The sequence below is a fragment of the Lepus europaeus genome, chromosome 4 (assembly GCF_033115175.1).
Source record: "Lepus europaeus isolate LE1 chromosome 4, mLepTim1.pri, whole genome shotgun sequence".
Taxonomy (NCBI): Eukaryota; Metazoa; Chordata; class Mammalia; order Lagomorpha; family Leporidae; genus Lepus; species Lepus europaeus.
Genome location: NC_084830.1, coordinates 92,720,825 through 92,747,840, shown reverse-complemented (window position 1 = coordinate 92,747,840; position 27,016 = coordinate 92,720,825). Strand labels below are relative to the sequence as shown.

Below are 27,016 nucleotides of genomic sequence, written 5' to 3'. Positions count from 1 at the left end.
CCACACGGTAGCACCTTTTCCTTTGTCTGTTTTGCATAAGCAACTAAGAGTCTGTTTCAACTGTTTTCTATACAGATAGATCTGTGAAAAGCATTTCTTCTTCAAAAATTAACAACGGGGGCTGGCTTTGTGGTGTAGTGGGTTGAGTGGCCACCTGTGATGCTGGCATCACCTATGAGCACTGGATCAACTGCTCCACTTCCAATCCAGTTCCCTGTTAATGTGTCCATGAAGGCAGTGAGGATGACTCAAGTGCTGGGGCCCTGACACTCGTGTGGGAGATCCAGATGAAGAACCAGGCTCCTGGTTTTAGCCTGGCACAGCCCCGGCTATTGTGGTCATCTGGGGACTGAACCAGCGGATGCAAGAGCTCTCTCTTTCACTTTGTCTCTCACTTTCTCTCTATAACTCCACCTTTCAAATAAAACAAATAGAATCTTTTTCAAAATCATCAATGTACAAATCACCAAATGACATTTCCCACTCTTAAACTAATGTGTTTGCTTCCTGCTCAACTAAGCACCACAACTATGCACCGTTACCTGATCTTCTATAGGCATGACAAGTATGCCTCCCACTTTCAGTAAAATTTTCATGTAGTTTTCATGGTCTTTCTGTACTCCAGCACCGCAATAAATTCGATCATACTGATGACTGTCAGATGCTATCTGGAGGCAATTACCAACCACAAATGCAGGTTCACAGAACTCAAATCTGCAAGGAAAAATACATATATTTCAACTCAAATAAAACATTAAATCTAGAAAAACTACCATAAACTCAGTCCTTTGAAATAGTGAACTGTCAGCATTAATTGTGAGGATTCAAATATGATTATGAAATGTTTAATTAAGTTCAGCACTGACCAACTGCATTATTCTATAATCGATGATACAGGGTTTATGTTTGCAAAACATACCTTTTTTTTTTCCACATTGAAAGCTTAAGCTTTAGGCTTGAAAATGAATATAATGAAAAGCCTATCACACCACTAATCTTGTGATGTCTCCAAAATGATACATGGAAAAGGATAAAACTCATAAAGGCTTCTCTTCCCACTGACTTCTCAAAATAGGTGAGTGGTCAGTGAAAAAGGGAAAGGCTTGTGCAGCATCCACCTTAGTGGACATTTTGGCTGTGGGTGACAGTGTTAGAGCTTTGTCAAGACAGGGTAACAGTGCCCTGACCATATACCCTGGAACCATGAGGTTCAGGGAGAGCTTTCTAGTAAGTTTTAGCTAACGAAGATTACAGAACTGGGACAGAGAACAGAATGAATATCGTGTTTTCTGACTGCTGCCTTGTCCCCTATGATCTCCCTTAGCAACAAAAGAAGGGATGTGGTTTCAAAGCAAAGGTATTTTACTCAGGCCACTTGTCTCTAGTCTCTGGTTATGATGTTGGTTCATGGAACAAAGTGTTATGCTTTTACAAACTATCCTATTTAGATTTCTAATTTATTTCTTAAATTCTTATTAACAAAAGTGAAAACAGCTCCTAACACATAATTAAAATCTCAATACATTAATAAGACACGTACTCTTTTTAAAATTCCTATCAGTTTACTTTTGATTATAGTTAATATGACCATGTGGCAAAAGTCGGGCTTTTATTTGAGAATGAAGTTAATTTACATTTGGCATGCAGCAAAAAATGACACTGATTTAAATCACAATCATTTTTACTTTGTTAAACATATTCACTTCTCTGGTAATTAACAGTAGACTTTACACACACACACACACACACAAAGCTTCCATTAAAATTCACTAAAGCACAGGTATATTATCAACACACACTAAAAGCAGAACTTAGCAAAGCTCCTGTCTGCTTGATGCAAGAGGGCAGGGGTTGGGGTACACAGTATATACTGGACACTGTATATACCCAACACTGTGCTCATCTCTGCACCCCCACACTGAAGCACTGTGACCCATTAGTTCACTGTGCACATTTTTAGGGGCTCTCCTCCATCTTTGCACCTTCTACTACACACACTAAGTTAAACCCCAGCACGCCACATAGGGCCCGTTATATCTGCCACGGTTTGGATATGGTTTGTCCCTCAAAGGTCCAGGTGCTGGAATCTGAGTCCCCAAGATAATGTTACTGAAAAATGGTGGGCTCTTCAAAAGGTGGGGCCTGGTGGGAGTAGTTAGAAAGGGATCAATGCCTGTCTCGCTAAGATCAGGTTAATAATTGATAAATACCTATCTAGGTCTCCAGGGAGCGGGTTCTTTCAAAGTGAGGCCATCCCACATATTTGGCCTCTTTAGTATGCACTGCTCCCTGCTCTCCCACAAGTGTTGCTATTTGGCAGCAAGAGGAACTTGCCAGACATAACTCCAGTCTCAGGTATTCTGTAGAGGCAGGGAGCCATCTTGCTGCCAAGGGTCAGCAGCATATTTATGATATCATTCATGGGCCATACAAAACTAAAATTTAAAAATCAGCCTGCTATTGAATCTATTTATTGAATCCTGCCTGCAGCTGCCCTGGCAGAAAACAGATCAAATGACCTTATACAACCCCACCAATTACAGCCACACAAAGCAGACTAAGGAAACAATTCTAAGGAAACAATTCTAAAGGCCAGCCTGTGGCATACGACACTGGCATCCTACACAGGCACAGATTCATGTCCTGGCTGCTCCACTTCTTATTCAGCTCCCTGCTAAGGGCCAGAAAAGCAGCAGAAGATGGCCCAAGTGCCTGGGCCCCTGCCACCCATGCGGGAGACTCAGATGAAGCTCCTGGCTCCTGTCCTTGGCCTGATCCAGCCATTGCCATTGTGGCCACCTAGGGAGGGAACCAGTGGTTGAAAGATCTCTCTCCTCAACTCCCATCCCGTAACTCTATCAAATAAATAAATAAATCTTTAAAAAGAAAAAAAAAATGAAAACAATTTGATCATCAAGTTGCCCTTCCAGGTTTACTTCCTGTACATACTATGCTGTAGCCAGACTGAATTCCTTATAGGAACTACTGCACACTATTTTGAAACTGTATTTTGTGTCTGCTATTGCTTTGATAGAAATGCCTTTCCTTTCCCTTCTTCCCTTAAACCTGCTATTCCTTTCAACACCACTTTTACAGTGAAATCTTCCTCAACTCTCAACAGTATCGCATTCTACTTGTAACACATACACAAAAGTGTAAACCTATTTAGGTGACAGGTCATGTTTAATTTCTCTTTTACATAACACGGTCAAATTATAATTTCTTGGCTTTTAAGTCATTAATTTGGATCACAAATTAACTTATCAAATTCACAGTAAGAATTAAGCTTTCAATAAAATCTATGTAACATCCTCATTCTTATAAAAGTTTATTTTAAATGCTTTAATTTTAAAATAATTTACATTAATCTTAATTTTCAGGAGGAATGTGAGCAACAAATTTAAGTAAAAAAATTTAGTATTAAACGTCATTTATCACTGATAATATGTTAAATAAACTCAAAGTAGGCTTAAAACTTTCCTACCAGTTAAAAACATTACTATTACTAAGCAAACACTACTACAGGTAAACAACTTCAACTGAAACTACTTCTCATATTTGTGACATTTTATACATTCTCATCACTGCACAATGAACTGGAAAGAATTTACCACCTGTTTCTAAAATCAAACATGCAACTAAGGGCAAACCACTTTGTATCAGCAATCAATCACACAGCTCCTTCAAACTCCACTTATTGTGCCAGCTGTGTGTACTGATCAAGAAGGCAGTGGGAAACACACCTACATCTGGTAGAAGAGAAAAGCAGCAAGCAATCCCAATCAATGAAGTGTAATTTATAACCTGGTAACTGCTCTAAAGGAGCATCCTGAGCCAGAGGGTGGAAGGAAACTGACAGGCCTCTTGGGGATCAGCGAAATGACAGGTTGTAACCTGAAGTAGACAAGACAGAGCTGGAGTTAAAGCCACTGCCTGCAATGCTGGCAGACCACATGGGCAGCGGTTCATGTCCTGGCTGCTTCACATCCAATGTAGCTCCCTGCTAATGACCTGGGAAAAGCTGCAGAAGATGGCATAAGTGTTTGGGCTCCTGCCCAAACAATAAAGTTCTTAGCTTCACCTGGACCAGCCCTGGAATTGTGGCCATCTGGAGAGTGAACCACCAGATTCATTCTGACTTTCAAATTAACAAATCTCTTTTTAAAAAAAATAAATTAAGCCAAGACAATCTACCTATCCAATATGGCAACCACCAGCCCTGAAAGATACTGACCTCTTAAATTGTGGCTAAATTAAACTGAGCTGTGCTACAAGATTCACATGGGTTTTTTAATAGTACAAAAAGGGTAAAATATCTCACTAATTCCTTTATATTTTAATACTAAAACCTACATTTTGTTTCAAGTCACTTAAGAAGAAAATAATAACTTCCCTTCCACTTATTTCAAAAGCATACTCTTGCCTTTAATGAATAAATCAACTGTCTTACAATTCAATTTTTTTTGGCCTAACAATCACAATAGGCCTTCCTTATTGTTCAAATAAACAACTTAAATCTTTTCTTTTCTGATGAGATCAGAACAAGAATATCTACTTGTATCTAAACAGTATTATAGGGGCCAGCGCTGTGGCACAGCGGGTTAATGCCCTGGCCTGAAGCACCGGCATCCCATATGGGCACTGGTTCGAGACCTGGCTGCTCCACTTCCAATCCCGCTCTCTGCTATGGCCTGGGAAAACAGAAGATGGCCCAAGTCCTTGGGTCCCTACACCCACATGGGAGACCCGGAAGAAGCTCCTGGCTTCTGGCTTCTGGCTTCAGATCGGCACAGCTCTGGCCTTTGCGGCCAATTGGGGAGTGAGCCAGCGAATGGAAGACCTCTCTCTCTCTCTCCTTCTCTCTGCCTCTCCTCTCTCTGTGTAACTCATTCAAATAAATGAATAAATATTTAAAAAAGAAACAGTATTATAAAGGATCACTGCAGAGAAAAATTTTTAAATAATCTAATGCAAATGAAATATACACTAACAAGTGTATATACTTTTATACTTCCATTTAATGTATTTAATTGCTTTCCTCAGAATACTCAAATCTGAAAATTTACTTGCACTTAAGGGTAATATTTCAGTATTTCAAAAGGGTTGGGCTATTCTTATATATAAATATGGTTACTGGCCAGTGCCGCGGCTCACTTGGCTAATCCTCTGCCTGCAGCGCCAGCACCCCGGGTTCTAGTCCCAGTTGCTCCTCTTACAGTCCAGCTCTCTGCTGTGGCCTGGGAGGGCAGTGGAGGATGGCCCAAGTGCTTGGGCCCTGCACCCGTGTGGGAGACCAGGAGGAAGCACTGGCTCCTGGCTTCGGATCAGCACAGCGCTGGCTGTGGCGGCCATTTGGGGAGTGAACCAATGGAAGAAAGACCTTTCTCTGTCTCTCCCTCTCACTGTCTAAAACTCTGTCTCTCTCTCTCTCACTGTCTAACTCTGCCTGTCCAAAAAAAAAAAAAAATGGTAACTGAAATACACAAGATAAGTTGCCATTAACACATCAAAAACATAATAGGGAATTCCTATGTCACACACACTACAAGAAAACTGGAAGGCTATCATTTAGAAGTCATAAGAAAAATGTATACACAGAGATAGTATCCCATCTGAGGATAACTTATTATACTTTTAACTCTTTTCTACCTATAATACACTAATTCTTCACAATTAGTGTTTTTTAAAAGCTCATAAATTCCATATTCTTACTTTAAAATCTATAAATGGGTTATGAATTAATTTTTCTATTAAAGAAGAGATGAGCTTTGTAATATTTCCAACTAGGTACAGAACTGAAAATCTTAAACAATTTTGCATTCTGATACTAAAATTATGGCTCATTTTTATGACAGCATTCCATGTAAATGAATTCATACCAATCAGGGTACAGAATGTTCAAAATTCCATTGCTGATAATATTTTTACAAAAAGTCTATGATTAGAATTTTTTCAAGTACATGTTTATAGTAACTATTCAAGACATACATAGTGCTACCACATCATCAAGCAGAGTAAATTACAACTTCTAATGGTTTTTCCAAAGTAGAGAAAAAATAAACCTTTTTCTTCTTTTTCCTTTGATTATCTTCCAAAAGCTGTATGAGGACATTTTAAAATGCTCATGGAAAATTAAGAGGTAAGTTTATCTTTGATTGAAATCCATAGACATGAAAGGTCTTTTCAAAGTTCATGAAAAATGTGTATTATTTCAAACCTATGTTGGAGGGCCAGAATTGTGGAATAGTGGTTGAGCCAAAGATTGCGACACTGCCATCCCCTGTCAGTTCAAGTCCCAGCTGCTCTGTTTCCCATTTAACTTTCTGATAATGCTCGTTGGCCAATGACAGGCCAAGTGCTTGGGCTAGTGCGACCCAGATGAGAGACCAGGATGAAGGTTCCTGGCACGTGGCTTCAATCTGGCCCAGACCTGGCCATTGTGGTTGTTTGGGGAGTGAACCAGTAGATGAAAAATCTCTCTGTATCTCTCCCTCTTTCTCTCACTCTGCCTTTTAAATATATGAATAAATCTTTAAAAAAAAAAAAAAGAGAGAGAACTATGTAAATTTCAAAAAAAAAAAATTATTTTTGTACCAAAATAAACTTACCTTTTAATTCTATTTTTCCATGAACTTTCTGAAATGCCCACGTCTTACCTAAGTAAGTTTCCACAAGCCTTTAGAGGCAAAGGACATAGTTTAAGCCACATGGTTTCTGAATAATCTGAGAAACCATAACAATAAACTAGAAAAATTCTCAGTTTATAACAAAATGATACAATACTATTTATAAATTTATACCTGGAAATCAGATTTAAAATGGTGGAAAAGGAAATCTGAATTTCACATCAACCAGACATTACACAAAAACTGAGATGGGGTTAGGGGGAGGAGGCAAAAAACTGACCAGAAACGATACTTCATTTGAAGTTATGATTACTTATGAAAGTACTTGTTTTAAATGTTCCTTAAAATTTTATGTCTGTAAGTAAAATAAAAAGTAGTGATCACTTTTATTCTTTGAAGAAATTTCCAAAATTTCTCAGATAGAAATAACTCAAGCTTCCAATTACCAAAAAGCTAAGCTACCTGTATACAGGAAAAAAACTCAATAATCCTGAAATGTTTATAATAACTACAAATTCATTTGCTCTAGGCTCATCTATTTGACTTAATCCTAACAATCCAATAACTTTTCCACAGAGAGGGAAATATTTGACATAATATAAAATGTACACTAAACATTAGCTATGTGAAAATAGAGAACACATGGTTATCTTGATTTACAACATGAAGATTTGCCCAAAACAAGACCAGGATTCTAATCACTTACCTTAGCAGTGGTTTTCTTTATAGGTGCATGTTGGAAATCTTCATCTTGAGATGGACAGATGGTTTCGATCACAGCAGGGACCTTGGAAACTTGCCCATATAATTCTTTTGATAAGCTGCTAGGAGATCAGGGTGACCTAGCCTTGCCCTGCAGCTTCCCTCTTAGACGGATAGTCTAGGTCTAGGAGCTGACTGAGAGTAGAAAAAACAACATTCCCCTTCAATACACTGTGGAAGTGGGGGCTGACAATTTGCACACCTAGTTTATCATGTGCCACAGGACACTGTCATAGAAATCTTAGTTACTCCAATGGAATAAAGCAACTTCAAGGACATTGAGAAGAATCCTACCTTGTTCTCAGACCTCATCCAAAACAACCTGCCAAATGAATCACAAAAACCTCTTTTTCTTAAAACATTTTGTCAAAATACACATTAAGTTTTAAAAGCCATGACTACTTTGTTAAAACAAGACAAAACCTCAGAGCTGCCCAGTGGGAGAAAAAAACCAAAGGAAATGTTACATATATCATTCAAATACTCTTACAAATCAATAATTTAGCTACTGAATGAAAACTTAAAAAAAAAGATTTTACCTTTTCAAGTGTTTCCCCTTCCAAATGCATCAAAACCACCTCAATTAAAGCATTATTCAAACCAAAGGGTTGAGAGTAGTAAATACAGTGATTTTTTTCATTGGATAAAGCATTAGAGAAAACCACAGGACCATAAACATCCTCTAAACATTATATAGGGAATATGACAAGTAAATTATATAAAAATAAGCCTGAACATTTCAACAATAATTTCTTCTCTATAAAATGTGTTTAAAGCCATTAAACTCTTTCCCTTCCATTTTCAATGAATGTTAAAATACCTGAGAACCCTTAATGTTTTCATATTTTCTCTTCCAGCATTTGAATTATGTCATGATCTAAAAATGCTCACAATTTATAACAACTGTTTTCAAATTACCTTAAACATTAGTATTACAAAATGCTTAAATACCTGAGAAATATCTAAAATAATGCTGAACATATAATGAATGTAACAAAACTACTTCAAACGTGCCATGAAGTGAGACTACTCTAAGGAGGAAAAACTGACAGACTATATAAGTAGTTAATTTTCAATTGCATAACACACATGAAAGTGGAACTTAATAATTTAAAATAAAATTAGGATACCAGATATTGTCATGTATCAATCCAATCTTTTTTTTTTTTTTTTTTTTGACAGGCAGAGTGGACAGTGAGAGAGAGAGAGACAGGGAGAAAGGTCTTCCTTTACTGTTGGTTCACCCTCCAATGGCCACTGTGGCCAGCGCGCTGCAGCCGGTGCACTGAGCTGATCCGAAGCCAGAAGCCAGGTACTTCTCCTAGTCTCCTATGCGGGTGCAGGGCCCAAGGATTTGGGCCATCCTCCACTGCACTCCCAGGCCACAGCAGAGAGCTGGACTGGAAGAGGGGCAACCGGGACAGAATCCAGCGCCCCGACTGGGACTAGAACCCGGTGTGCTGACGCCGCAGGCAGAGGATTAGCCTATTGAGCCATGGCGCCGGCCTCCAATCTTTTTAAATATAAAAGACTATTCTAAATTTACATGGAAAACTTAAAATTTCAACTGGATCTGAAGAATGCATTCTCTCTCCCACTCACACCTACCCCTAATAAAAACACATGCCTTAGGTAAGCTTCAATAATGAACAGGGTGGGTGTGTTAATATAAATATTACAGTGCATCGATCCACATCGGCAGCATTTCTTAAGTCTAACTGGAAGGAAATAAACGATGAAAATAAAAGTGCTGCTTCAGTGTTCATACTTGAGGTATAGGTGTTAGGCTGCAATTCCCTTAGCAGCAACTCACTGGTGGGAAATAGTATAGTAAATCAATGTTTATATCATCAGAACCAAACCAAAACTAAGATGACTTGCTGGCTTAGGTATAGCCTTTCTATATGACCTTCAGTTTTCCTATTTGATAAAGAATTTAGAAGGATTAATGGTACTGAGTAGATATTGTGTATTGGGTTTTATTATCATCTCATTACTATTTTCACTAGTTCTATCATTATTTATTGATATGGAAAACTATATAGAAACAGTGGTCCTTCAGTTCATATGGAATGAAATTCCCCAATATTTCAAATTATACTGCACTCATTTGGCTACTAATACTGGAGCATTTCCAAAAGCATAGCTATAGTTCCCTTGGAGGGGAGAAGATACAGGATCGATAAATATTTTTGCCTTACAAAGAAACAGCACTTTCCAAGGCATGCATTCTTGGCGATCAAATCAACTACAGGCATGTATACATATTACATAAACACACACAGCTACAAATCAATGTTATACTAACAGATCATTGGCAAAGTATTTACAAAAGTTTACAGTTTAGGCTCCTTTAACTAGCAGTCTTTCTAGTAACTATAGTTGGTGAGATTTCTTACTGCACATGCACAGATACTGCTAATTTAACTTCCAAAACCTCCTCAACTCACAGAAGCAAGACATGCAAGGGCCTTTAAACTTTAGGCAAATCCAAGACTCAGATTTTTCTAGATCAGAGTGTCAGAGTGATTTTTTTTTTTTATTTAAAAAAGGATGTTTTGGAGAGTGTGCAGAGTAGAACAGGAGTCCACAGTCTGTTTTTCTGAGTCAAGTATTACTGAAACACTTCCATGTCTATTGTTCACAGCCTCTGAGACTGCTACTGCCACTACAAAGGTGGAATCCAATGGTTACAAGAAAGATCGTTTAGCCCAAAAAGCCTAGAAGATTGGCTATTTGCAGAAAAAGTATGACAATGCTTTAAAGGAGCCATGTAATCAGATCAGGTTTATAAGAGAATTTCAGTAAATTTGGGTGTATCATAGGTACCAAAGGAGTCAATCAGATGTAAGAACTCTCCTTCCCTCCCACGCCCATGCACAGTGAGGTCAGGGTAGCTTCTCTAAGCAATTTCATCTGCTTATATAGTACTAAGACATAGAATGTTTAAAGGTACACACATTACAAGATAATAAGGATACTTTTTTTTCTAAAGGAATACAAGTTGTAGGACACAGGAACCAAGCTTAAAACACAAACAAAAATGTGTATTTTTTAAAAAGGTCATTTCACGCTATATACTCTGATGCTGATTAGTTTAGACTCTACCCACCCACTCATCTACTATGTTTGGGAATTCAGTATGATCTTCAATACATGTATGTAAGAAAATGTTAAAAATGTGGTTTCAAATCATTAGTAATATGACAAGACTTTCAATAAGACTGAAAAAAAAAGATCTAAAGTAACAGGATAAACAGAATTGGGACAGTGAGAGGTTTTAGCCATCAAGGAGACTCTGTACTAAGAAATATGGTGATTAATTTATCTTAATATTTTGTAAATTAAAGTATCTATCTTGCTGAGCCATATACAATTAAACACAAACTGCTTAGAAGTGGGGTTTTAAATTACTCTGCACATAAATTTTTCACACTTTTTAAGTTTAAAATAAGGAGACACACTATCCCAAACATCAAGAAAAGCTGTAAAGAAAACATCAAGACACAAGGAAAAATATTCTATCTTCATAATTTTTCATTAAAAGCAAGTCACTATGAAAAGAACAACTAAAAAAAGAGCTCACTGAATCAAGTCAGACTACTTAACTTCAAACCACTACTTTATGCAAAATGAAACATTTTCCTGGTATCTACTGCTCTTTGTAAACAAGCTACTTCTGTAATCTGAAACATCTAACACTTCAAAACACTGCTTTTGAAAACTAGGATGATAAATTTGCAGAATTTTCTTCTTCAGAGTAGTTTATTAATACAAGAATCTGCTCAAACTTAAATTTTAACAGTTCAGAAACAACTAAAAGGCTCAATTATTATAACTAAAATAACACCATTAAAAACCAAAGAAACATTTAGATGTTTTATCACTGTATTTTATGACTATCAAACCTGTATAAAGCAGTAACAACAAAATAAAATTCAAGAAATACAACCAAAGGAAATCTGATTTTACAATTACATGAAGGTAATTCTGGAAAATTTTTTAAAAACTGAGATACTTGAATATCCAGTCTTCAAACTTATCAGGTTAGAGATTCATATTTAAATTTTATCAACACAGAAATGTTTTAAATCACATCATATTTTACTATACCCAGTTATCAGCAACAAATTTGAGTTCCCCAGATAACTGAAGAGCATAGCTTAAATCTGGTATGCAGGTTTAATGACCTAAAACTGAATTACCTGTCCTCATGCATTAACAGACTAAATGTATTCACAACTAATGTAACAGACCTTAAACAGGTGCTTCTACTAGTATTGTTTTTATATTTTCTAAGTTCAAAATGTATTCAAAGGCCATTATATATAATTAAGTGTCAACATCAAAACAAATGCAGATAGTACTAACTTATGATGGTTCAACTTTGGGTTTTTCAAGGTTACAATGGTGTGAAAGTCAGTAGAAACCATATTCAAATTGTGAATCTCGGTCTTGCGGTATAGCAGTGTGTAGCATGATACAGATACACTCTCCTGAGATGCTGGGCAGTGACAGTGAAGCAGTCCCAGCACACAGGCAGCTGTGTGATAACGTGGAGAAACAAATGTTTTATAGTGTGTTGGATTGCTAAGTTAGGAAGTTCAGTAGGTTGGGTGTACTCAATGCATTTTCCTCTTGATAGTATCAGCTTAGGATGGGTTTATCAGGTTATAACCCCACAGTAAGTCAAACAGCATCTGTACTTATAGGAATTCAGTAAATACAACAAATTTTATAGTTCTAATAACTATAATTTAAAAACCATGCCCACATCTTAATCAATCACCATGCTGCTAATTTTAAGAAACAATGGACATAAAAGGATGCTAAAATTAAACCTCAACTTCTTACCAAATATAACTTGGGCTAAAAACTTTTATTTCTGTCAGATGTTTTCCTTGGAAATAAAATATGAAACCAACACAGAAACATTCAAAAAATGACAGAAAAGCATGAAGATAAAGGATGGTGTTCAGCAAACTGGTGCAGAAAATTCAATTAACCTGCTCAGATTCATTAATCATAGAAAACCTCTGAGTATTTCCCAACTCCCCCAGGAGGTATCCAATAACCCAGTTACTACCATACCACCTCACCTCTCCTCTCAACACCGAGGACTTTGCTGCAGCACATTAGTTTTCCATTCCTTAACCAGTCAAGTGTCACTTAATCAGCAGATAAAGACATACTGGCAATGACATGGGTGAATGAAGAGAGTAAGGGGAAGAAGGGTCTTCCCAGCTTCTCTCCTGGCACTGAATGCCAAGCCAGTTCTCCCCAGGCAGCCCACAGTTTGAGTCCACACTCCCCAAGTTTCTTATGTTGACAGTTACAGTCAGGGGCTGAAGATGAGTGAGGGCACACTCCAAACAAGCCAAGTTGGAACTCTGAATGCTTCTGCACTAGAACTTTGTTTATATATAAAGTGGCTATGTTCTGTAGCCTTTTTAAGGTTTTTTTTTCTCCTGAAAAATAGAAGTTAAGCAGAAAACTGAGATAAACTACCTAATTTCACATAGCTAAGAAACTTTGGCACAAGAGCCCTTGATCCACAGGGTTGTAAGCACAGAAGTTTAGATTACATGCCAAACACTTGGCTTGTCAGCCCAAGGACCAAAGCCTGTTTAGCAGGAAAGTGTGAGTTCAAGGCAATAGGTTCATTAAAAATTTCTAACATGCTCCTATTACAAGATACCACTGAATTTCTAGCATAATTTCTTCTGAAGATCTTACAAAGAAACTATTTTAAAGAAAGTCTTTGTATACTGATAGGTATCACCCTTATGTCAAAATAAAGAGACTTATTAAATTACTATGTAATAGTACAAAGCCAGTTCTAGAAAAGTAATCACAAGCATTTTTACATCTTCAAAAAGATATGTGTATGGGGCATAATGGGACAGTAATAAGCTGACAGCAGTATAAAATAACTAGAGGTTACTCGTAATTTACTGTAGAAGTACATGTGGTAAAAATTATAGCATAGAATAATTTTCCTGATTTTTTTCACTCATAATACACTGGTTTTTGTTGTTGTCATATTCAACTGAGCAATTCAGGGTTAATAATGAACTAATAGTGTTCAAGAACAGGCATGTTACATACATCTATTTACTAAGTGCTTTCAAACCAAAACTACAGATATGAATACTTACTTATCAAAGCTATCACTATTTTTGATGAAGCTCTCCAGTTTTTCCTTGGCATATTCCACCACATCTGAATGAAGCTCAATCCCATGATTTATTCCAAAAGGACCTGCAATCGTAGTAGCATTTTTATAAAAAATATTAATAAGATGCCCTTACAGAGAGCACTTTTAATTTCTGCTCACTTATCTATCACAGGAGCATTTAAAAAGGGCTTGCTATATGCAAATACCTGCTAGCCACAGATTTAAAATGAATACAAATCAATTTATATCATTTTAATGTAAGAAAAGAAAAAAAAACTAATTTTCTACCAAAAATTATGACTATTTATAGGTTGAAATCAACAGAGTTCTTCCAAGGGAATAGTTTATCTGGCAGGATACTACTACCAAAAGAATATTATTTCCATAAGAAATAAGAGCAAGCTCTCTACTATTATTTCCATTTGTCTTTTGCCAAAGTTAATTCTGAGATGCCTGAAACCATGGGCTGGCACAGATATGGCTTAAATGCCTCCAGCATCCCCACTCCTACCCAATAACTACTAAATGCCTAGAGAGCCAAGATCACTTCCTGGGCCTCTGAGACTTCCCAGTGTCCAGCAGAAGAGGGCCACCAGAGTTAATCTGACTGTGGAGTTTCAGCATTGTTCACATTTCCCATTGGTGTTTCTTTTTACACAACTAGAGACCCAATGACCTCCCAGAAAAAGGGGACAGGAAAGCACTTTCTCAGTCTCCCTCTAATATTGGGGTGGCATTTTCCCTCACCCTGGCTCAGGTTCACTGAGAATAAGAAAACTCCTAAGGCTGCTACTTCCCACCCTGTGACCCACATGAAAGTAACACATCATCACATCAAGTTATTCTAGTTCCTTTCAAACTTCTGAAATTGGGCCAATCAAGTTTTCCACTTGACATTTTGAGTTACCTGGAAGTTGGTCTCCTAAGAGAAGTGTATGTGTATATTTTCCCTATCTCTAGGAAATACTTATCTGCATGTGTCTCCTCCCAAATGCCATTAAAAATGTAGTGTACACTGGAGCTGTTTCTATTAACCACTAGGTACTCTAGCAAAAAAAATCAGTGTCATAAATTACCATGTCTGAATGGCCAAAAGGCACAGGAAAATAATGGTTTGTGGTCTGGAAGATACCTATAAAAACGTAACCTAAATGTATAGATATACTCTTCAAACCAACATAAGCATATATTCCTACTATATTTGATGAGTATTCGTTTTTAAAGACTGATTTTACTTGAAAAAAGTATTCAGACAAGAAGACTAAATGAAAATTACTTGTTCATCAAACCACAATCAACAGAATTAACTTCCCTTGCCATTTAATTCTTACTTTTTAAAACAAACTGTGTGGGGGCCAGCGCCGTGGCTCACTTGGTTAATCCTCTGCCTGTGGCACCAGCATCCCATATGGGTGCCAGGTTCTAGTCCCAGTTGCTCCGCTTACAGTCCAGCTCTCTGTCGTGGCCCAGGAGGGCAGTGGAGGATGGCCCAAGTGCTTGGGCCCTGCACCCGCATGGGAGACCAGGCAGAAGCACCTGGCTCCTGGTGTCAAATAGGCATAGCTCTGGCCATAGCGGCCATTTGGGGAGTGAACCAATGGAAGGAAGACCTTTCTCTCTCTCACTAACTCTATCTGTCAAATAAAAATACATACATACATACATACATATATAAATTGTAGCAGCTGGCATTGTGGTGTAGCAGGTAAAGCTGCCACCTGTGATGCTGGCATCCCATATGGGGTGCAGGTACAAGACCCAGCTGTTCCATTTCCAATTCAGTTCCCTGCTAATGTGCCTGGGAAAGCAGTGAAAGATGGTCCAAGTGCTTGGGTTCCTGCATCCACATGGGAGACCTGGAAGGAGCTCCTGGCTCTTGGCTTTGGCCTGGCCCAGCCCCAGTCATTACGGCCATTGGGGGGAATGAACCAGTGGATGGAAAATCCCTCTCTGCTCTCTCCCTCTGTAACTCTGCCTTTCAAATAAATCTTTTTTAAAAATAATTGTACTGATGGATAAAACTTTAAATATACTGCTTCATGTTTTTGGTTGCTTTAGGAGTACTTACAAACTGTTACCCTTCATCTAAAAGTGAAAAATCAGTCCAAAGTCACTTAGGACTTCTTGTTAATTCCTTATTACTACATATAAACTGAGTAAAACTGAAATTTCATTTTAAAAATTAACTGGAAAATAAACAAACTTAGAAAGCACACATGTTAAAGCCACTTTTTAATACAGTATTGAATCTGAATATTTTAAAAGCTTGAATTTCCATAGTAGTGAACACAGAATGCTTAGAAAAGCCAAATAAAGTTTTCCTTGTTAAAAAAAAAATTTGAACTGAGTTACAATTTTACATTAAGTACACAGTAAGGAAAATATTTTATGAAATGAATAATTTCCCTTTTGGCTTCTGAAGGATATCCATTGAATGTACAACCTGACAGACAAAATTTTATATTCCCATTACTCATTAAGAATCCAATTATACTATCAATCATTTTTATAAAAAAGGAAAACTACAGGTGCACAGATAAAGAGATCAGTAAAGGTCAATATTGCTGGCATTCTAGTTTCCAAGCCTAAGACTGAATGCATAAGCACAATGACCAAGGTACTAAGAGTGGAAATCAAGGCTTCTCTGCTGCATTTCAAACTTCCTTAGTAAGAAAGGAAATCTGAATTTCAAAGTTCTAGGTCAAAAGGAACGAGATACACTGTTTCTCACTCAAAGATGATACTGGCCTCTTTTTCCTTTTCCTTGTTTTCTGCTTATTGTCTAAAGGCAAATGGGCAACTTTTGGAAACAAGGTTTAAAGCTTTATGAAAATTCCTTAAGGTTTCTTCACGTAACTTTTCATATGACCTTGATACAGATGGTTAAATAATGAAAGATAACTTCATTAACATATAAATATTTCATTAACATAAAGAGATTTGTTTCACAAACAATATAAATATACATGTAGATATACTATGCATTAATATCTAGTATCAACACCACTGATGATTTTTTAGGATGGAACTGTTTAATTTTAAAATAACAAGAAGGCATACTTTTATTATCACTTAATAATCTGAATTGTCATTAACACTGAAATAACTGGAAAGGAGAATACATTAACCAAAGGCAGAATTTAAATTGCAATGTCACTAATTATCTCATTTATTTAGAATGTGATATACAACTAGAACACATCCAGTGTACGAGAAAAATGTGATTCAATGCTGATTGTTACAACTCATATTTGACATCTGTACTAAACAGAACAATAGAAAAATAAGAGAAAACCTGAAAAGATATACATAATGGCTTCTGAGGAAGGTGACTTAAAGTATTTTACCCACATGCATGTATAATTTTTTCAATCAAAAAACAATGGCCCAGTATAAAAGATTAAAAATGAACATAAATGTCCACATAAAACAAAGTTATATATGTGTGTGTGTGTGTGTATGTGTGTATAACTAAAGGTACAAGTTTTCAAAAGGAAACAAAAGTGAAGCAGTATCCAAAAGGAGATGTTAACAGGCCAAAAGCAGCATAAACTTAACTTTATATTCAACAGATTCCAATGTTATTTTATATTTGCCAATATGAAGAAAAATTTGTCTATGAAATAAGGGCTTAATCTTTATAACATGTATTTAAAAAGAAAATGCTAACAACTGACCACTATCTTAAACAACTAAAAGAGAAAATAGAAACATATACAGAAGTCAAAGTTTATTAACACAAACACTGTTATTAGAAATACTTAAGTATACTGTGTATAGAAATCATCTTTAAGACTGGAAAAATCCCATTTATTCAAAACAACAATACAATAAAATTCCAGTATAATAAAATCTAGAGATTGTTCTTCTTTCATAATTGAATCTAATCTAATCTAGCTCATTTACAATCCACCAGCTAGTCTATAACCAGAGCTTATATATAAAACGGTAATTATTAGGCTTCAGTAAGTTTCTAGGCAATATGTTTATTTCTTATTTACATCTATGTCAACCTCCTGTGAAGTTCCTCAGTTTGCAAGCCTGGTATCGAAGGGGTAGAAATCTGCCTGAGGTGGGTAAAAGAAACCTGGGAGGTTCACACTGCGTCTGAAGTTCACTGTGCCTTTAGTACTTTGTGTAAGGCTAACTTAAAGAACACAGCCACAGGCAAAAAGCACTTCACGATATGGAACTAGAGGAACTCTAAAGATGAAATCATTCAAGATTCCTTCTTCAGTTGAGGACCCTGAAGCTGAGACTACAGTGTGGTGAGAAAGTAGATTTAAGATGACTGGGTTTCTAATTCTGGTTCCGCCTATTAACTGGTGTGTAATATGCACAGTCAGAGACCAATCCTACCATATGCAAGGCATTCCTGGGAAAAGTCATGTAAATTATGGACAAATTATGCGCCTGATGCAGTATACAGTACAAGGTGACTAACAAGCTCTTGACAGAAATTGGGATGTGCCTTCCATCTCTACATATACAGAGTTGAGTTGATTAGTAGAATCAAGATTATAACCCATGAAAGTGATTCTCAACTCTGACTGGCTATAAAAGTAATCGAGTTTTAAAATTAAATTAGATTTGATTTTTAATTATGAATGCAGGCAGGTGAGAGACAATCTCTCAAGGTGCAGTCTGGGAGCTCAGGTAACCCTAACATACTGCTGGGGTTCAGCAGCACTAGCCACACCCTCCTAACTATGAAACCCAATTGAAATGATTTTTAAAATCTGCTTTGGATTACTCAACTTTCTGCTTTCATGGGTAAAGGGATACCAAGAGCTAATATCTGAGAGAATTTTGGCCAATACTGAATATTTACCACAAGGGGGAGTAGGTGAATCAGTTATTTGGTTTCTATGAAACCACAGTAAGAAATATATAAAAACATCTTTCAGTAAATCACAATATTTTGTTATTAATTTTATTTTTTAAAATAAGGTATCTCTGGGAAGACTTATATAACATTTGAAGGGCCAGCAATAGGTAAAAGGTAGACAGATTTTTCTTTTCTTTCTTTCCTTCCTTGAATATCCTAGAGTATAATGTAGACATAAAACAGTCCAAAGGTAGAAAAAGCAAAGGAGAGAAAAAGGAATCAGCAAAAGGATTAGTAATCACTAACTGATATTAAGAGACATTTCTCTAACAGATTGCCACTTATTAAATGTATTTTATTTGTCATGATCTCTCCCATCCTATTATCACAATTAAAAAGCAGTATCAAAGACAACATGAGGGCTGGTGCTGTGGCACAGCAGGTTGAAACCCCAGCCTGCAGCACCAGCATCCCATATGGATGCTGGTTTGAGTCCTGGCTGCTCTACTTCCGATCCAGCTCTCTGCTATGGCCTGAGAAAGCAGTAGAAGATGGCCCATGTCCTTGGGTCCCTGAACCCTCCTTGTGGGAGACCTGGAAGAATTTCCTGGCTCCTGGCTTCAGCTCTGGCCATTGTGGTCATTAAGGAAGTAATCAGCAGATGGAAGACCTCTCTCTGTAACTCTTTCAAATAAATTAAATAAATCTTCTAAAAAAAAAAAAAGGACAAACCTGGTCAAATTTTTACTGAGTCTTGCCACGTTAACCTAACCAGACTACTGTTCTCCTCTTTCTAGGTTTGGAAAAGAGCTCATGAAACAAGTTCTAGAATTTCCCAGAAATAAACTGCAGTCCCTTGGGCTCCTCTCTATCTATGGGCATTTAAACACTACATTCTGTTATAACACGAGAATCTTAGAAATATGTTTACACAAAATTGGAAAGTTTTGGTTCTAACTGTTACAGAGAAAATGGACTCATGGCTCTAAGTAAAGTATGTCTAAAAATGTCAAAATATGGAGTACAGCATACTATGTTCATTTACATATATCTACCTATGGATGCTAATATTCAAGTCTAATATGTCCAGGACCAATTGTGACTTAAAAAATCTCTATTGAAATGTTCTAGCATACCTCACCTATACACTGGAACATTACAATAGAGATTTCATACCAAAGTAAATTCAATAAATTCAGAAAAAAATGTACTTAACTATAATGTAATAACAAATAGTTTAAAAGGCTGATTTAAACTGTTTCAGATCTTGATCCAAATTATTTTTAAGGCCGTAATTTTCCCTGGAGGTCATTTTCATAACCTCTTTCATTCCACTAAAGTTTATACGCTAAGTACCTGAAGATATACAGCCAGCACAGTGACTATCTCACACAGACAATTAATAGTCATGGAACTAAATGAAGAGGAGCCAGTTAGAGCAACATCATGCTTCTACTAATAGTTCAGAAGCATCATGCACAATTTCAAGGATAGGTGACATGTCCAGTGCACTGTTTATATGTATCCTCAGGAGCTGGCACTGAGTCTAAATGTAGCTATCGTCTCAAACTTAAGAGTTAAAACTAAAAGTGAAGCAAATGATATGGACATTCTCATGTCTTGGTTTTAAAATAAAGTATACTGACCAAAAAAGCAAATATATGGTTAAATCCATTTCATTTGATATTAGGGAATGAGGTTTTCCAACTGGAATAAATCTTACATAATCACATTACATTACACTAAATATTAGTTTCTTGATTTTTGCTGTTTAATAGAATATTTTAAAATAAAATTTGCTTTTATTCCTAAAGAAAAGTCTTCTGACTTTATTGTTCATACAAATATCATGTGAGTGTTATGAAAAAAAAAATGGGGTGCTTTCTGGACTCAATAAAGTTATTGTTGAATAGAGAGGCAACTAGATAAAACAGAAAGGAGGAAGGAGAGGACAATAATTCAAAGTATGCCATCCTGGGGCTATATCACCTATTTCACAAAATAAAATTAGAGAGGAAAGGCTGAGGTTTAAGTTCCTGCCTTGAGTAATTAATTCATAAGAAAAAAGTTAAGTTTTACCAAGAACACTGGAGGAAGAAGAGAACTCTTTGTCTTGTGTGGGAAAGAATAAAAAAGGACTGAGTTAGAGATGGAATGAACTTCTAGAATCTTTGTACGTTGAAGAATCTACCTTGTGAATGCAGCTTGGAAGATCAAGTGTGTCCACAGCTCAGCCAACAGACTTTAAAGGCAGAAATCTGATTCCTCTTCCATATGGAGTTTACCCGAAGACAAAAGATCCAGCCTTCATTCACTATAGGCTAAAGCCAAACAAGTGTCCAAAACAGGACAAAGAAAGCACTTACAATGTAACACAAAGAGATCTGAAATCCAACTAAAAGAATCCTTGAAAGCCAAGGATGTGGGAGGGTTGACAGGCTGACCTTATGGGAGCCAAACCCAGAGGGAATAGAACCAAAAGCTCCAGCATGCCAAGCAGCCCTGCCGATTCCAGTGAACCTCTGTCTATATTCTGAAGCTCTCTGCCCAACATCTAAGCCAGTCTAAAGACTCACACAGAAAGACAATTCCATGGGTGCCAGCCCCAGCACTAGGAGACAAAGAGTAAAAAGTTATTTTATGCATAATCAAACAAATTCAGGGAAGGAATTTGGCATAGCAGTTAGGCTGCCAGTTGGAACACATCCAACAGAGGCACTTCTGAGTTTCTGAATCCCAGATCCACTCACTCCCTATTCCTGCTTCCTGCTAATGCAGGAAGTAGGTGATGGCTGAAGTACATAGGTCCCCGCTACCCATGTGGGAGACCTGGATGGACTTATATCCTATCTCAAATATACTGTATTTTAAAACACTAAAAACTCATCCTGGTAATCTATTTCCTTTATTTTACAAAAGATAAAATGAGCTTAAGAAGCTGGAGACTTGTCTGAAACCGCCCCATGAACTGGTGCCAGATTTGGGATTCAAACCCAATGAGGAAGTTCTTGCACTGCCCTGGCCTCTTCCATCTCCTTCCTCTGGCTGTCTTTGTATGAGGCTGAGGTAAGAAGGCAGAGAGCACTTGGATTGTTCAACCTCAGCTAGGAAGCAGCACAGCTGACAGCTCAAACTTTTCAATGCTCTGCACAAGTTCACAAATGATAACAAAAACACTGAGCTTATTGTACTGATTTGGAAGATTACAAGTAAATTTTAAGTAGGTGAATTCTCAAAGAATTTGGAGTAGCTGCTACATAGACAACCCAGGATGGAGGGCAGTTAAACTCAATGATACAAACTCAAGATGCTGAGAGAACCACCTAAGATACTTTTCGTATCACTAGGAAAATTTCCTTACACCTTCTAAAAGCAGTATGAGGAAATATAAACAGAAGAAATTACTGTGAAAACTTTGTAAAATGTCTAAAACCTGTATTACTTCCTAATGTTTATTACTATTTATTGACTTGCAATAATCAGCAGTACTGTTATCCATAAACACAAAGTCATCTGGGTAGCAGCAATGAAGACGACTGAGTAATGATTTCTTCTCCACAACCCCTAGGAGTGGGGAAAGAGAAAAACTCTGAGAAATAGAACAATGGTGGCAACTCCACACAGGGTCTAAGTGCAGAGAAAATATGCATGGTAGCCTGACTGGGACTAAGAAGTGACAGCTTAAATGATGAGGAGCTTAGTCAATTCCATAAACTGTGATTATCCTAAAGGGAAAGGTTGTTTTCTAAACACATCGGTGTCACGGGACGCGACCAACTGAGGCTGGTGTCATGGGTATTGAAAGAATTCACCAGAGCAGTCAGATGGAGTGAGCAGAATTAGATTTATTTAACACACTGCAAGGCAGCAGTGGGCGGGCAGGACAGCTCAAAGCTGACTACTGCTTCAACAGGGACTACAATTCAAAGCATACACATGTAAGTGCAGCATCTTAGTTTTCCCATGATCCAACCAGCTTTCCCATGATCCAACCAGCTTTCCCATGAAGATGAGGTAGGTGAATTTCTGGTGGGACTTTCCCAGTGACCTGGGGCAACTCCACTTTGCTCACAGAACCCAAAATAAATCATATCACGAACAGATTTTGTAATTTCTAAAAAGAAAAGAAATCGCAATTTTTAAAAAAATCAGAGGATAGAGGAAAAATTTAAGTTTGGTTTAATGTAGAAAATAAAATTTACCTGAGAGAAGTCTGGATACCTACAGATTGCATTTTATTTGACTAAGATGAATACAGGGGCAGGAGAACAGGAGTCCCTAACATTCTAAGAGAGGTGCTTTAAAGAACATTAAAAAGAAAAAAAAAAAAAAAAAGCCAAATCATACAAGTATTTCTGATAAAGGCTTACATCTAAAACTTGTAAAGAATACTGACAGCTTTCCACTGCAACTGCGTCACCCCATGGCTATGGGCGTCAACAAGGATCACATGGTAACCAAGAAAGTAAAGCAAGGCACACCCACACCACAGGAGCCTCACTAAGCACAGAACAGGATACAGAAGGTGTGTGGGTCTGCCCAGTATAAGCACTATGCTATGGCCCTACTCAAGGTCTCCAAGGACAAACGGTCCTCAAGTTCATCAAGAAAAGCATTTTTTTAGGACACATATCCCTGCCAAGAGGAAGTGGGAGGATCTGGGGAAAGCAGCTGCCAGGAAGAACTGAGCCCATCTCCCCTCTGCAGAACAAATCCTTACCAAACAAAAAAGCAACTTACAACTCAGTACAACAGGAACACCAGCAACCTAATTAAACATTGGGGGGAAAGATTCAAACAGACATTTCACGAAAGACAGCACCATTCATTAAGAAAGGGCAAGATGAGATACCACTTCACATCTGCTAAGGTAGCTACTAAAAAACACAAGTACTGGAGCCATCATCTGTTGCTTCTCCAGTGCACTAGCAGGGAGCTGGATTGGAAGCAGAGTAGCCAGATAACCAGTGCTCTGATATGGGATGCAGGCATCCCAAACAGCAGTATAATCTGCTACACCACAATGTCCACCCCAGGATCCTATTATTGTTACATGAGAAAACGAGAATGAATTTCTAACCTAAGCAAAAATATCAAATGAGAAGAACCATCTCTACCAGAATCTGAGACTGTCAGAATAATTTTCTGCCATGGTTCTGATATATAATTCCATTTTGAGAAGTCAATCTAGGCCGGCACCACGGCTCAATAGGCTAATCCTCCGCCTGCGGCACCGGCACACCGGATTCTGTCCCGGTTGCCCCTCTTCCAGGCCAGCTCTCTGCTGTGGCCCGGGAGTGCAGTGGAGGATGACCCAAGTGTTTGGGCCCTGCGCCCGCATGGGAGACCAGGAGAAGCACCTGGCTCCTGGCTCCGGATCAGCATGGTGTGGTGGCCGCAGCGGCCACTGGAGGGTGAACCAACGGCAAAGGAAGACCTTTCTCTCTGTTTCTCTCTCTCACTGTGCACTCTGCCTCTCCAAAAAAAAAAAAAAAAAAAAGTCAATGTAATTTTTGTTTTGTTTTGTTTTTCTGTTTTGGTTTTGCTGCACACTATTTGGTAAAAAAATTTCCTAAGAATGAGAAGACTTACCAATTGAAAAGAAAACCCATTAAGAATAGATTCTCTGTAAAAAGTGGTAAACAGAACACTATCTTCAATTTCAAACAAGGTGTCTTGAGGTGGGTGGATGTCTGTTGCAGCAGTTAAAGATTTGGGACACCCATTAGAGTGCCTGGGCTTAGATTTCAGCTTCTTGCTAACACATTCTCTGGAAAGCAATAGATGATGGCTTGATGAAGATGATGGTACTTGGGTTGCTGCTTCTCACATAGGAGGTCCAGACTTAGTTCCTGGCCCAACCCTGGCTGTTGCAAGCAACTAAGAAGTGAACAAGCAAATGGAAGATGTGTCTCTCTGCTTTTAAAGAAAATTAAAATAAATAAAAATTTGTAAAAGATGCCTGAGACATCCTAGGAGCCAAAGTAATCCATTCTCCAAGAGGTTAAGTTAAACTTACAAATAACTGTTTCCCCTGCACACATGTAAGAGACTCAGAAGAAGCTCCTGGCTCCTGGCTTCGGATCAGCACAGCTCTGGCCACTGCGGCCATCTGGGGAGTGAACCAGCGGATGGAAGACCTTTCTCTCTGTCTCTACCTCTCTCTGTAACTCTTTCAAATAAATAAATAAATCCTAAAAAAAAAAAAATAGAAAAGAAAAACTGCTTCAAAAGTACTTTAATTCATAAGGAATTTCCTGAGGAAAAGCCTAACTTCCTCTCATTGAACAATAAGAGCTCTCAGATTATAGCCTATTCGCTCCATGTATGTTTCTCAAGGGAGAAGGAAACAATCCAGGGAGCATCTTCCTTCACTGTGTTACCATTACAGGAGCCCTATGATCCCTGCCACAGGCTGGATTCCTCCAGATAATACTCTTAGTACGTCCTGAGACAGGACCTACCACCTACCACACACCACCTATTCCATCTTGGAAGTGGAATAAAAAAGAGCCATGGAGGTACACACAAAAAATACTAACTACACAAAGGGTAGGGGAAAAAAAAAAAGATTGGTCTTCCTCAGAATCTTGGTGGAGGGGCTGGCACTGTGGCATAGTAGGTAAAGCTACTACCTGCAACACCAGCATCCCATATGGGCACCAGTTTGAGTCCTGGCTGTTCCACTTCTGATCCTGGTAGTGCAGAAGATGACCCAAATCCTTGAGCCCCTGCATCCATGTGAGAGACCTGGAAGAATCTCCTAGCTCTGGACTGGCCCAGCTCCAGCCATTGCGGCCACTTGGGGAGTGAACCAGCGGATAGAAGATTCTCTGTCTCTCCTTCTCTATAAACTGCCTTTCAATTAAATAGACAAATCTTCAAAAAAACAAACAAAAACTTAGTGGATTCAAGATTAGGTGTAATCATAGTTTTACAGACTGTTCCTTCTGCTATCGTGAATATGTTTTATCTTTCTTGTCAAACAAGTATTTCTCTTTAAAAAAAAAATTATTTGAAAGGCAGAGTTGGGGGGAGGAGAGAGGGAGGGAGAGAGAGAGAGAGAGAGAGAGAGAAACAGACACACCAATCTACCTTCTACACCTGGTTCATTCCCCAAACGGCCTCAAGGGCTGGGACTGGGCTAGGTAGAAGTCAGGAGCCAGGAACTCCATCTGGGTCTCCCCAAAAGTACCTTGGCATTTGAGCTGGGTTGGAAGTAGAAAAGCCCAGAATTGAACTGGCACTGATATCATACGAGATGTCAGCATAGCAGTTAGCAGCTTATCACACCATGTGGACACCAAACGAGTATCTCTAATCAAAAGGAGAATTTCCTGTGGTCTTAAATGTGCAGGATCACAGAGGTAAGTCCTGAGATAGGACCAGAAGCCATAGTCACATAAATAAACCAAAGACCCTCACTTTCCTTAACAGGAAGAAAATACCCAGGATACTGTGGATCATTTACACAAGCATCTGTTTTCACATACTACACACACTCTAGTATGAATTAAAAGACATTCAAGATACAATAAAGCTTGAAGCCTCCCACAAGTGCATCTGGCCACAGGTCTCTAACCTCTTGAAAACTGTGAGTAGGCAATCAGTCTAGCAACCTCGATGGTAACAAGGTTGTTAATTATGATATACATTTCTCCACTGTGCCTTTGGCTAGAACTTCTATGCAGGAACCAGTGGGCAGGTGCTAGAGAAGGTGCTCTGACACTGGCCAGACATAGTATGAGGCATGGACTCCAACCTAACATTGCCAGAGTTGGTCGAGAAATGTCCATGTTCAAGGAAAGCAACTCAATTTATTTTTTGAAGAAGCAGCTCTACCTATTCTCCCCAGTAAGTTCCTGTAATTTGAAGACTGGAAGACTGTCTCAAACCCTCAAGATTGACTTTTCATAGACTCTGGTAATATATGTGAGAGATGTGTATAAGTTCCAACCTGTGGAGAAATCCATCTCAGGATGGGGAGGAGAATCAAATTTAAACATAAGCTTCAAAATTTCTCTCTACTGGTAAAATTTAATAATTTCCTACTATTTATTTTTATTCCCAATTTATTTGAAAGGCAAAGAGACTGACAGATACACACGCACACACGCACACGCACACACACGGGGGGGGGGGGGAGATGGAGAGGGAGATCTTCCATTCATGGTTCACTGCCCAAATGCCCACAACACCCAGGGTGGGCCAAGCCAAAGCTGCAAGCATGGAACTCAAATCAGGTCTCCTATGTGGGTGGCAGAGACTCAAATACTTGAGCCATCACCTTACGCCTCCATAGGTGTACACTGACAGGAAACTGGATCAGAAGTGGAGGCAAGACTCAAATCAGGCGTTCTGATATGGGATACAAGTTTACCATGCAGCAATCTAACTGCTATGCCAAAGTCCACACCCTGTAGTTATTATGTATCACAGACTAAGCCCCTTGTGGAACGAAACTCTGAACTCTCCTCCCTTTTCAATGAAATAGATTACTGATGTGTAAAGTGCTCACCAGTATGCAGAAGAAGGGAACTGTGACCTTGAAAATGCCTTAAAGTCACATAGTGCAGTCACCCAAACTGGAACACTTTTGGAGGTGAGAAAGGCATTATTAAT

General features: G+C 38.2%; 1 protein-coding gene across 5 annotated transcripts in view; it reads right to left on the bottom strand.

Moving 5' to 3' along the window:
• PCMTD1 (protein-L-isoaspartate (D-aspartate) O-methyltransferase domain containing 1) overlaps positions 1-27,016 on the bottom strand; it is an 82,186-nt gene that overhangs the window by 11,279 nt on the left and 43,891 nt on the right. For 3 of the 5 annotated variants that reach the window (XM_062188504.1, XM_062188503.1, XM_062188505.1), the window contains exons 3-4: positions 13,547-13,649; positions 543-714 (exon numbers count right to left, since the gene is read on the bottom strand). In XM_062188504.1, the coding sequence (XP_062044488.1) occupies positions 543-714; positions 13,547-13,649 (275 nt within the window). Of the gene's footprint in view, positions 1-542; positions 715-3,804; positions 3,896-7,332; positions 8,344-13,546; positions 13,650-27,016 lie in introns of those variants that run through there. The other 2 variants (XM_062188506.1, XM_062188507.1) reach the window with 2 other exon arrangements.